The sequence below is a fragment of the Muscardinus avellanarius genome (assembly GCF_963383645.1).
Source record: "Muscardinus avellanarius genome assembly, chromosome: 18".
NCBI classification, from domain to species: domain Eukaryota; kingdom Metazoa; phylum Chordata; class Mammalia; order Rodentia; family Gliridae; genus Muscardinus; species Muscardinus avellanarius.
Window position 1 is genome coordinate 38,344,113 of NC_137804.1, and position 11,575 is coordinate 38,355,687.

General features: G+C 52.8%; 1 protein-coding gene across 1 annotated transcript; it reads left to right on the forward strand.

Moving 5' to 3' along the window:
• Positions 1–2,094: 2,094 nt before the first annotated feature.
• YJU2B (YJU2 splicing factor homolog B) lies at positions 2,095–11,490 on the forward strand (the record flags this gene model as incomplete). The annotated part of the gene is made up of 8 exons (XM_080715385.1): positions 2,095–2,142; positions 4,060–4,142; positions 5,635–5,690; positions 6,374–6,434; positions 7,642–7,784; positions 7,867–8,039; positions 8,915–9,053; positions 11,051–11,490. The coding sequence occupies exons 3-8, from the start codon at positions 5,642–5,644 to the stop codon at positions 11,488–11,490; spliced, it is 1,005 nt and encodes a 334-aa protein (XP_080571511.1). The 5' UTR covers positions 2,095–2,142; positions 4,060–4,142; positions 5,635–5,641.
• Positions 11,491–11,575: the final 85 nt, after the last annotated feature.

Consider the following 11,575-nt stretch of genomic DNA (forward strand, 5'->3'; position numbering starts at 1 on the left):
TTCAAAATTTTGAAATGAACTCAGTAAGTTGTTGAGGCTGGCCTCAAACCTGCAATCCTCCCATCTCAACTCCCCAACCAAGTACTGTAGTCACACTTAGCTCTTCTTTTTTTTATTTCGTGTGTGTGTGTGTGTGTGTGTGTGTGTGTGTGTGTGTGTGTGTGTTTACTGGGGGATTGAACCCAGAAGCATTCTACCTATTAGCTATACCCCCAGCCTTATTTCTAATTCTTTGAGACAGGGTCTCACTAAGTTGCATAGGGCCTCGCTAAGTAGCTGAGGCTGGCCAAAAACCCATAATCCTCCTGTCTCGGCCTCTTAAGTACTGGGATTACAAGCGTGTGCCACCACGCCCAGATCTTTTTTCTTTTGGAGGTGAAAATCACATACTATAACATCACCCTTTTTGTTTCTTGCGGTGCTGGGGATCAGACTCTGGGCCTCACCGCTTAGATATATCCTCAGCCCTTACAATGACTGTCTTTTGTGTGTGTGTGTGATATTGAGGAAGGAACCCAGGGGCATTCTACCTCTGAGATACACCCCCAGTCCTATTGTTTAATTCTTCACTTTGAAACAGGGTCTCACTGAGTTGCAGAGGGCCTCACTGAGTAGCTGAGGCTGGCCACGGACCGCGATCCTCCTGCCTCAGCCTCCCGAATGCTGGGATTATAAGTGTGCGTCACCACACCTGGCTACAATAACTGTTTTAAAACACACAGTTAGAGCCAAGTGTGATGGTATATGCTTGTCATCCCAGCTTTGAGAGACCGAGACAGGAAAATCACAGATTTGCCAGCCTCAGAAACTTAGCAAGACCCTCAGTAACTTAATGAGACTGTTGCAAAATTAAAATCAGCCGGGCGCGGTGGGCACGCTTGTACTCCCAGCATTCGGGAGGCTGAGACCGGAGGATCGCGGTTCGCGGACAGCCTCAGCTACTTAGTGAGGGCCTCTGCAACTCAGTGAGACCCTGTTTCAAAATAAAGAAAAATAGGGCAGGGGGTGTAGCTTAGAGGTCAGATGCCCCTGGGTTCCATCCCCAGACCCACAAAAAATAAAAAAATTAAAATTAAAGCTGGACACGATGGTACATGCTCTTAATCCCAGTAATTGGAAAGCTAACACAGGAGGACCACAGGTTTGAAGATAGCCTCACAAGTAGTGAGGCTCTCATCACTTAGACCATTTCAAAATAAAAATAGAGCCGAGCGTGGTGGCGCACGCTTGTAATCCCAGCATTCGGGAGGCTGAGACAGGAGGATCACGGTTCGAGGACAACCTCAGCTATTTACTGAGGCCCTTTGCAACTCAGTGAGACCCAGTTTCAAAATAAAGAATAAAAAATAGGGCTGATGGTGTAGCTCGGAGGTAGAATGGCTCTGAATTCCATCCCCAGTACTGTAAATAATAATAATAATAATAATAGTAGTAGTAGTAGTAGTAGTAGTAGTAGTAGTAGTAGTAGTAGTAAAAAATAGGGCCGGAGGTGTAGCTGAGAGGTAGAATGGCCCTGGGTTCAATCCCTAGTACCACAAAAAAAAAAATTAAAAATAAGAAGGGCTGGAGGTGTAGCTCAGAGGAATTCTACCTTTGGTTCAATCTCCAGTAACACACACACACACACACACACACACACACACACACACACACACACAAATAAAAAGGAAAATAACCCACAATTGTAGTTGAGTGTGGTGGTACACTCCTGTCCTCTCAGTACCTAAGAGGCTGAGACAGAGGGTCACAGTAGTAACTTAGGAAGACACTGTCTCAAAATAAAAAGGTCTGGGGGTATAACTCAGAAGTAAGACATCACTGGGTTTCATCTCCAATACCAAGAAAAAAAATATCCATATATATCTTAGGTGGAACCAGCCTAAGTCACCATCAGCCATTGTCCCTGAAAGATGAAAGCCGCTCCCGTGAGCGTCTGCGCCTCTGGGGCTCGGCACAGTGACAGCTGTGGGTGCTCGCCCGGCGGCTGGCTTGGGCCGGGCGTGGTGCCTGTCAGATGCCCCTCCTCCTCCACTGCACAAGCAGGAGCAGGTCTTCCTCTCAGCGTGACGTGTCTCTGTTTTTTTCCAGGGCGAGAGGAAAGGTGTGAACAAGTACTACCCCCCGGATTTCAACCCTGAAAAGGTAAGGGCAGCCCCTGCTCGTCTGTGTCCACAAGAGCAAAGAAGCCACGCTCTTCCCTCCTGAGGCCCCTGCAGAAGGATGAGCAGCTCCCCTGCCAGGTCTCTGCCTCCCGCTCGTCGTGGCCCCAGGCTGTCCTCACCCTGTGTGGCTTGTGGCTCTCCTCAGCGCCCTGTGCCCTGGTGCCCAGCAGCAGGCTTTGCATGTGTATAGCAAAGCTCAGGACAGAGCTGAGCGCAGGCTCCTCCCAGCCCCAGCTCTTCTGCCTGGAACCCTTTCTTCTTTTTTTTTTTTTTTTTTTTTTATAGTACCAGGGATGTATCACAGGGGCATTTAACTCCGAGCTATACCCCCTGCCCTATTTTTTTTTCTTTATTTTGAAACAGGGTCTTACTGAGTTGCAAAGGGCCTCACTAAATAGCGGATGCTGTCCTTGAAACACAGCCCTCCTGTCTCAGCCTCCTGAATGCTGGGATTACAAGCGTGCGCCACCACCATGCCCGGCTCCTTCCTCTTTCTTTTCTTTTTTTTTTTTTTTTTGGTGGTGGGGGTGGAACCCAGGGGCTTACTACCTCCAGGCTATACTCGCAGACCTATTTTTATATTTTATTTGGAAACAGGGTCTCGCTAAGTTGCTGAGAGCCTCACTAAGTAGCTGAGGCTGGCTTCAAACCTGTGCGATCCTCCTGTCTCAGCCTCCCAAGCGCGGGATTACAAGTGTGCGCCACCACGCCCGGCTTCTTTCCTCCTTTTGGCCACAGGCTCCTTCCCCCTCCAGGCCGCCTTGCTGAGGACTCCTGGCCTCCGTCCTGATTTCTGCTGCGTCATCTGCTGCTTTTAGCTTCACAGCCATTCAAACCCCTGACATAACGTGTGCTATCTGTCTCCACCACTAGGATGGCCCCTCTACTTAAAGGGTCATCTCCCCTGTTCAAGGCTATGTCTTCACACAGTAGGCACTTAATAAGGGCACACGCAGCCGGGCGTGAGGGCACACACTTGTAATCCCAGTACTTGGAAGGCTGAAACAGGATCATGGCTCATGGCCATCCTCGGTTACTTAGGCCCTCCATAACTCAGTGAGACCCTGTTTCAAAATAAAGAATAAAAAATAGGGTTGGGGGTGTAGCTCGGAGGTAGACTGCCCCTGTGCTGCAAAAAAAGGGGGTGGGCACAAGCATCCCACGTACACGACTACCCGCCCAGGACTTGGCCTCTCTATCCTGAAGTTTCCTGTATGTCACCAGGGAAAGTAAAGCAACCTGACTTTACGAGCTCCTTGAGAGATTTAAATACAGTCGCACAGGTGAAGTGCTCTGGCAGTGTTGCTCACCTCGTAGTCCCCACAAAACCCGGAGGTCACGGTGAGCATTGTCCACAGTTGACACATCAGGGAAACTGAGGCACATAGAGGTCACTGGCCCACGGTCACACAGCCCTTTCAGCTCAGAAATGGGAGCTGGAAACTCGAAACTCACATAGTCGGCCTCTACCTGCGGTGCTCTGTCCATGGACACAGCCATCCTCAGAAGCTAATCGCGCTGGCACAGCTACTTATCATGCCCCCAGCAGCGCCGAGGGACGGCGTGTGGGGCATTTGCACCGTGTGAGGGTCGAGGCTGAGTTAAAGCGCATGTGCTTATAGAGTCTGTGCAGATACTGTGCCGTGTATATACGGGCTTGAGCGTGCGTGGGTTTGGGTATCCCTGCAGGTCCTGGAAGCAGCCCCCGTGGATACCACAGCACGCTGTCTCCTGCTTCCCAGCCCACGCACCTCGCCCCATGCCTCCGCGTTGCTATTGACGAGAATGAGGCCTGCGCGCCTGCCGGCCTCCTGTCTCAGAGCAGCACGGAAGCAGGAGGCACCTGGGCGCCCCCGGCCCGGGTGCTGATCTATCTGCCCTCTCCCTTTCTACACAGCATGGCTCTCTCAACCGGTACCACAACAGCCACCCGCTCCGGGAGCGGGCTCGGAAGCTGTCACAAGGCATCCTCATCATCCGGTAAGCCTGGCCCTCCCCGAGGGCCCCACCTTCATGCCTCAGGGCAGACCAGTGCGCCTGATGGGCCAGTGCCCAGGCTCATAACCCAGAGGAGAGGAAGTTGCTCAGTTACCGCTGCATAACAGCAACAAGCAGCCATAATTGCGGACGCGTCCAAAAGCCTAGGCTTGGAGGGGCTGGGCGGGGCCTCTCAGGTCAGCTGGTCCAGGGGCCTTGGCCTCTCTGACTAGACCCCGCTCCACGTCTGTCTCGTCTCCCGGCAGGCCAGCCAGGGCAAGGATTCCGCAGCAGCAAGCCGAGCGTGCCAGGCCTGGGGGGGCTCCTGAGGCCAACACCCACACCTGGCATGCCATCCCCTTCCCTGTCACTGATTGTCTAGAACAGGTCGTGATTCAGGAGTGGGATCATGGATCCACCTCTCAGCAGGAATCTGTAGAGTCATAGCGCAGAGGGTACGACCAAGCTAGGTGTGGTGGTGTACACCTGTTATCCCAGGACTTGGGAGGCTGAGATAGGAGGGTCACAGGTTCAAAGCCAGCCTCACCAAGTTACCAAAACCACTTAGCAAGGCCCTGTTCCAAAATAAAAAAGGTCCAGGCGTGGGGGTGCACGTTTGTAATCCCAGTACCTGGGAGGCTGAGACAGGAGGATTACAGGTTTGCGGCCAGCCTCAGCTACTTAGTGAGGGCCTCCACAACTTAGTGAGACCCTGTTTCAAAGTAAAGGATAGCTGGGCATGGTGGCACACGCTTGTAATCCCAGCCTTTGGGAGGCTGATACAGGAGGATCGTGGTTTGAGGACAGCCTCAGCTACTACTAAGTGAGGACCTTTGCAACTCAGTAAGGCCCTGTTTCAAAATAAAAAATAAAAATAGGGCTGGGAGTGTATCTCTGAGGTAGAATGCCCCTGGGTTCCATCCCTAGTACCACCAAAAAAAAAAAAAAAAACAACTTCAAAGTAAAGGATAAAAAAAATAGGGCTGGGGATATAGCTTGGAGGTAGAATGCCCCTGAGTTCAATCCCCAGTACCACAAAAAAAAAAAAAAAGAAAAGAAGAAATAAAAGAGGGCTGGGGTCGTAGCTCTGAGGTAGAATACCCCGGGATTCAATCCCCAGCACCAAAAACTAAATAATAAGCCAGGGCCGGGCAAGATGGCTAGCACCTGTAGCTCTAGCTATTCAAGAGGCTGAGGCAGGAGGATCCCAAGTTCAAGGCCAGCCTGGGCAGCTTGGCTAGACCCTGTCTCAAAACAAAATCAAAATGGTATTGTCAGTTGGGCGTGATGGTACGTGCTTGTAATCTCAGTACTTGGGAGGCTGAGACAGGAGGATCACAGGTTCGCAGCCAGCCTCCGCTGCTGAGACCCTCCGCAACTTAGACCGTATTTCAAAGTAAAGGATAAAAAATAGGGCCAGGGGTGTAGCTTGGAGGTAGAATGCCTCTGGGTTCCATTCCCAAAACTGAAAAAAATGGTATTGCCAACTTTGTAGATTCGAGATGCCGTACAACATCTGGTGCGACGGCTGTAAGAACCACATCGGCATGGGTGAGTTGCCGCCTCCCCGTCCTGCAACACCGAGGGGCTCGGTGGGCTCCAGGGCCCAGATCATGACCTGGGGAGACGAGCACCCAGGTTGCAGGGCCACTGGGAAGCCCAGCACTTGAGTCCAAACCTCATCTCTGAGCCAGGCACGGTGGTGCACGCCTGTCGTCCCAGCACCCGGGAGGCTGAGACGGGAGGATTGCAGGTTTGAGGCCAGCTCAGCAACTTAGTAAGACCCTGTTTCCAAATAAAATATGGTCGGGGTATAGCTCAGAGGTAGAATGCCCCTGGGATCAATCCCCAGCATCATAAAAAATTAAAAAAAGAAATAATAAAAGGCAAAGCTTCTTAAATACTGGCTAGGTACCAGGCCCTATTATAAGCAGTTCCCACGTCATAGCCCCAGCAGACTTTTTGAGAGCCCACTGCCACAGGTGTTTTAGTCATCCCTTTTGAATAAATGGGGAAACTGAGTCCCAGGAGGGCCCGGGGCCCAAGTCTGTAATGCTGGTAGGTGGTGGAAGTGGGATTGGAGCCCTGGCTCTGGGTGCAGCGCACTGTGGTTTGAGAGTCTGTGGATACGGGAGACACTGTTCTTCCAACCTGGAACATCAGCACCACTCCCCGCGCAGAGGAGAGGTGCTGGAGTGCTCCCAGCCCCAGCCTGTTTCCCTCTGTCCTCCCAGGTGTCCGTTACAACGCAGAAAAGAAGAAAGTGGGTAACTACTACACAACACCAATCTACAGGTAGGGGCCTTGGCGGTGTCCTGGGAGACAGCCGGGCCTGCAGGTCAGGGCTACAGAACCGGAAGGAAGCCGGTACCCTCCTTGGGCCACTCCTGTGGAACTCTCTAGAAACCATCCTCACCCATCGTTCAGGCCATTACCCTCCACCCAGAATCCCCACGGCTCCACCTCCCAAGCGCTCCCCTGGCTCACAAGGCCTAGCAGGCCCGTGACCCCGGCAGGTCCTGTCCTCATCTCCTCCCTCTGTCCCTCGCGGTCCTTCACGTGCCCTAACAGTGCTCCCACGTATGTGCCTCCACCTGAAGCACTGTCCCCTCACCTGGGTTTCTGCTGAAATACCACCCCAGGCTCTGGCCAGGTGTGGGGGTGCACACTTGTAATCCCAGTACTGGGAGGCTGAGCTGGGAGGTTCCTGGCCAGTCTCTGCAATTTAGTGAGGCCCTTTACAACTCAGTGATACTCTGTTTCAAAATAAGCCCCAAAATAGGTCTGGTGGTATAGCTCAACAGTTAGCACCCTTGGCATGCAGGAAACCCTGGGCTCTGTGCTAAGCACTGGGGGGAAAAAACAGCCGGCCTGCCCCGCCACCCGGCAGTGTCCCCAGCCAGCAGCCGGCACCAGGCCGGGCACAGAGCAGCCTGTTTGCGGCAGGTGTGTTGAACTCATGCACGCATGAGTAAAGGAAGGAGCAGAGGAGTAAACGAACAGACAGGGATGGAGGAAGGCGTGCGCCAACTGGAGCCTGTTGGGCGTTTTGTTTTGCTTTTTATTTGCTTTTGCAGTGCTGGGGAAGGACCCAGGCCTGGCTCATGCTAGACATGCTTCACCGCCGAGCTACACCCCTAGCCCTGGTACCTTCACAGAAGGCCAGTTCTGGGTGCAGGACTCTGTCTGTGGGTGTCTGTCCACACACACAGCCTGGGCAGTAGGTACTCAGTGAATTCTTCTTGAAAGACACAGGCAGGAGATCATAGGTTCGAATCCAGCCTCAGCAACTTAGCCAGGCCCTGTTTCAAAATAAAAACTAAAAAGGGCTGGGAGTCTAGCTCAGAGGTAGAATCCCCTGGGTTCAATTTCTAGTAACCAAAAAAGACAGAGAGAGAAAGAAAGAAAGAAAAAGATACAAACAGATGGGAGAAAGCAGCTAGGGGGCCCTGGGGTTGCAGACTGCCTCTGCGGCTCCCTGATTCCTGCCTTGCCCCCCCAGGTTCCGGATGAAATGTCACCTCTGCGTCAACTACATCGAGATGCAGACGGACCCTGCCAACTGCGACTATGTGATCGTGAGCGGCGCCCAGCGCAAGGAAGAGCGCTGGGACATGGAGGACAATGAGCAGGTGCTGACCACAGGTGAGCGCGCCCCACCCGGCCCCGGGCCCTGACCCCGTGCCGGCCGCAGGGCCCCGCAGCCACGCGCTGGTGGTCCTTCCAGAGCACGAAAAGAAGCAGAAGCTGGAGACCGATGCCATGTTCCGCCTGGAGCACGGCGAGGCCGACCGCAGCACGCTCAAGAAGGCCCTCCCCACCCTGAGTCATATCCAGGAGGCTCAGCGCGCCTGGAAGGACGACTTCGCGCTCAACAGCCTGCTGCGGAGAAGGTTCCGGGTGAGCGCCCCCCCCACCCCCCGCAAGACCTCAGAGGCCTCACTGCGCCCACCCATCCCCCGAGAGCGGTCATCGCCCCGGAGCCTCGGCGTCCTCTCCTGCCAGATGGTGACCAGCCCGGTATTGGTCTGTTATGGCTGCTATAACAAAAGTACTGCAGGAGCTGGGTGTGGTGGCACACACTGTAATCCCCGTGCTTGGGGGCTGAGACAAAAGGGATCGCAGGTTCAAGACCAGCCTTGGCAACTTAGCAAGATCTTGTTGCAAAATAAAATATTTTAAAAAATGGGGCTGGGAGCTGGATATGGTGACACAAGCTTATAATTTCAGTCAGTGGTGGGAGGCTGAGACAAAAGGATCCCAAGTTCACAGCCAGCCTCCAAAACTTACTAAGAGCCGGGCGTGGTGGCGCACGCTTGTAATCCCCACGCTTGGGAGGCAGAGACAGGAGGATCGCGCAGGTTCGAAGCCAGCTGCGCTGGCTTAAGAGACCCTGTTTCCAAATAAAAATATAAAAATAGGTCTGGGAGTGTAGCCTGGAGTAGAAGGGCTTCCAGGAACCCCAGTACCACCAAAAAAAAAAAAAAAAAAACTTATTAAGACCTTGTTTCAAAATAGAAAAATAAAATAAAATAGGGCTAGGGTTATAGCTCATAGATAAAATGCCCCTGAGTTCAATCTCCAGAACCACATACACACACACACACACACACACACACACACACACACACACAGTGTAACTTAGAGGTAGAATGTACCTGGGTTCAAATCCCCAGTATCAAAAAAATGAGGCTGAGTCCTCAAGAATTGGAATGCCATCTCCTTGGTCACAGGAGAGGCAGGGCGCTGACCCTCTTGTGCTGTCCCCCACTCAGGAAAAGAAAAAAGCCATCCAGGAAGAAGAGGAGAGGGACCAGGCGCTGCAGGCCAAGGCCAGCCTGGCCATCCCACTGGTGCCTGAGACCGAGGACGACCGCAGGCTGGCCGCGCTGCTCAAATTCCACACCCTGGACTGTGAGTCGGGCCCCAGCAGTGTCACTGGACGGAGCGGGTGGTGCAGAGATGGGGTGTGCCTGGCCTGAGTATGGCAGGCAGGGCCGTGGGCTGCTCTGAACCACCCTCCAGCCTTTGGTGCTGGAGACGCAACCCTGGGCCTCGTGTGCTGAGCATGTGCTCTGCCAACGAGCTATACTCTGGCCCTTTGTAACGTGTGTGTGTGTGTGTGTGTGTGTGTGTGTGTGTGTGTGTGTGTGTGTGTGCACGCGCGCGTGCATGTGCCCAGGGGCGTTTGAGCTACCCTCCTAGCCTTATTTTATTTTTTATTTTGAAACAGGGTCTTACTAAGCTGTGGAGGGCATTCCTGAATTGCTGAGGCTGGCCCCAAACCTGTAATCCTTTTGTCTCAGTGTCCAGTACTAGGATTACAAGCTGCACCACCACACCTGGCCTTCCAGGGCACTATACCTCTGAGCTATTCCTATTTTGTATTCTCTTTTTATTTTATTTATTTAATTTATTTATTTATTTATTTTGCGGGTTTGAGGATGGAACCCAGGGGCATTTGACCTCTGAGCTATACCCCCTGCCCTATTTTTTATTCTTGATTTTTTTTTTTTTTTTTTTTTGGTGGTACTGGGGTTCCTGGAAGCCCTTCTACCTCTGGGCTACACTCCCAGACCTATTTTTATATTTTTATTTAGAAACAGGGTCTCCTAAGCCAGCGCGCGCGGCTGGCTTCGAACCTGCGCGATCCTCCTGTCTCTGCTTCCCAAGCCCGGGGATTACAAGCGTGTGCCACCACGCCCAGCTATTCTTGATTTTTGAAACAGGGTCTCACTAAGTTGCAGAGGGCATCACTAAGTAGCTGAGGCTGTCTGCAAACTGCAATCCTCCAATCTCAGCCTCCCTAATGCTGGGATTACAAGTGTGTACCACCATGCCCAGCATTTTTTATATTTATATATTTTTTGAAGCAGGGTCTCACTGAGTTTAAAGGGCCTAAGAACCACGATTGTCCAAATGCTGGGATTTTAAGCATGCACCACCACTCCTGCTCCTCCAGCGCTATTTTTTTTTTTTTTCCTGGACCTAGGGATGGAACCCAGAGGCATTTGACCTCCGAACTACATCCCCTCCACTTTTTTTTTTTTTTTTTTTTTTTTTTTTTTTTTTTTTTGCGGGTCTGGGGATGGAACCCAGGGACATTCAACCTCGGAGCCTCACCCCCCCACCGCCCTATTTTTTTTCTTCTTTATTTTGAAACCGGGTCTCACTGAGTTGCAGAGGGCCTCACTAAGCAGTTGAGGCTGTCCGCGAACCGCAGAATGCTGGGAGTACAAGTGTGTGCCACCATGCCCAGCTGCTCCAGCACTTCTTAAATGTCTCAGTGCTAGGCATGGTGCTTGGGAGGCTGAGGCAAGTTAGAGGCCAGCCTCAGCAGTTTAATGAGACCCTGTTTTCAAATAAATAAAATAGCTGGGCGTGGCGGCGCAGGCTTGTAATTCAAGCGCTTGGGAGGGTGAGAAAGGAGGATCGCACAGGTTCGAGGCCAGACTCAGCTACTTAGGCTCTCGGCAACTTAGTGAGACCCTGTTCCCAAATAAATTATAAAATAGGGCTAGGGCTGTAGCCCGAAGGTAGAAAGCCCCTGGGTTCTACCCCCAGTACCACACACACACACACACACACACACACACACACAAGAAAGAAAGAAATAGGGAATCCAGGCATGATAGCGCATTCTTGTATCCCAGTACTTAGGAGACTGAGACAGGAGGATCTCAGGTTTGCGGCCAGCCTCAGCTACTTAGTGAGACCCTGTTTCAAAATAAAGTATAAAAATAGGGTTGGGGGTGTAGCTCGGAAGTAGAATGTCCTTGGGTTCAATTCCTGATACCACAAAAAAGAAAAAGAAAATAGGGTCTGGGGGAATAGCTTAGAGGTAAAATGCCCCTGGGTTCAATCCCCAATACCAAAAAAAATAATATCCTGTCTCCTGCCTCCTCCTTCAGCTTATGAAGACAAGCAGAAGCTCAAGCGGACCGAAATCATCAGCCGTTCCTGGTTCTCTCCCACCCCTGCGTCTGGCACCAGCAGCAGCAAGGCCAGCACTGTCCTAAAGAAGCTGGCCCAGGGCCGCAGACCCACGCCTGCCAGCTCTCCGGTCACAGTGGGGGACCTGGGCATTGTGCGGCGGCGGTCCCGAGAAGTCCCAGAGGGCCCCCAGCACACAGCTGAGACCCCCAAGAACGGGGAGCTGCCAGTGCCACCAGAGACCAACCAGGACAGACTTGCATCCCCCCAGGACTGCCCTCAGGACACAGCCGAGAACTCCAAGAGCAGCAGCCCGGGTCAGGACCAAGCCCTGTCCCCAGCAGGCGCCTCCCGGGAGGCTCCCGGCAGCCTGAGCGCCTCTTTGGTGGCCGATTACTCTGACTCAGAGAGCGAGTGAGTGGGTGATTCCGGGGACAGGACCCTCCAGAGCCGTCAGGCCCCACTCACCCACCAGCCAGGGGGCCCACGCCGCCCTCCCGGAC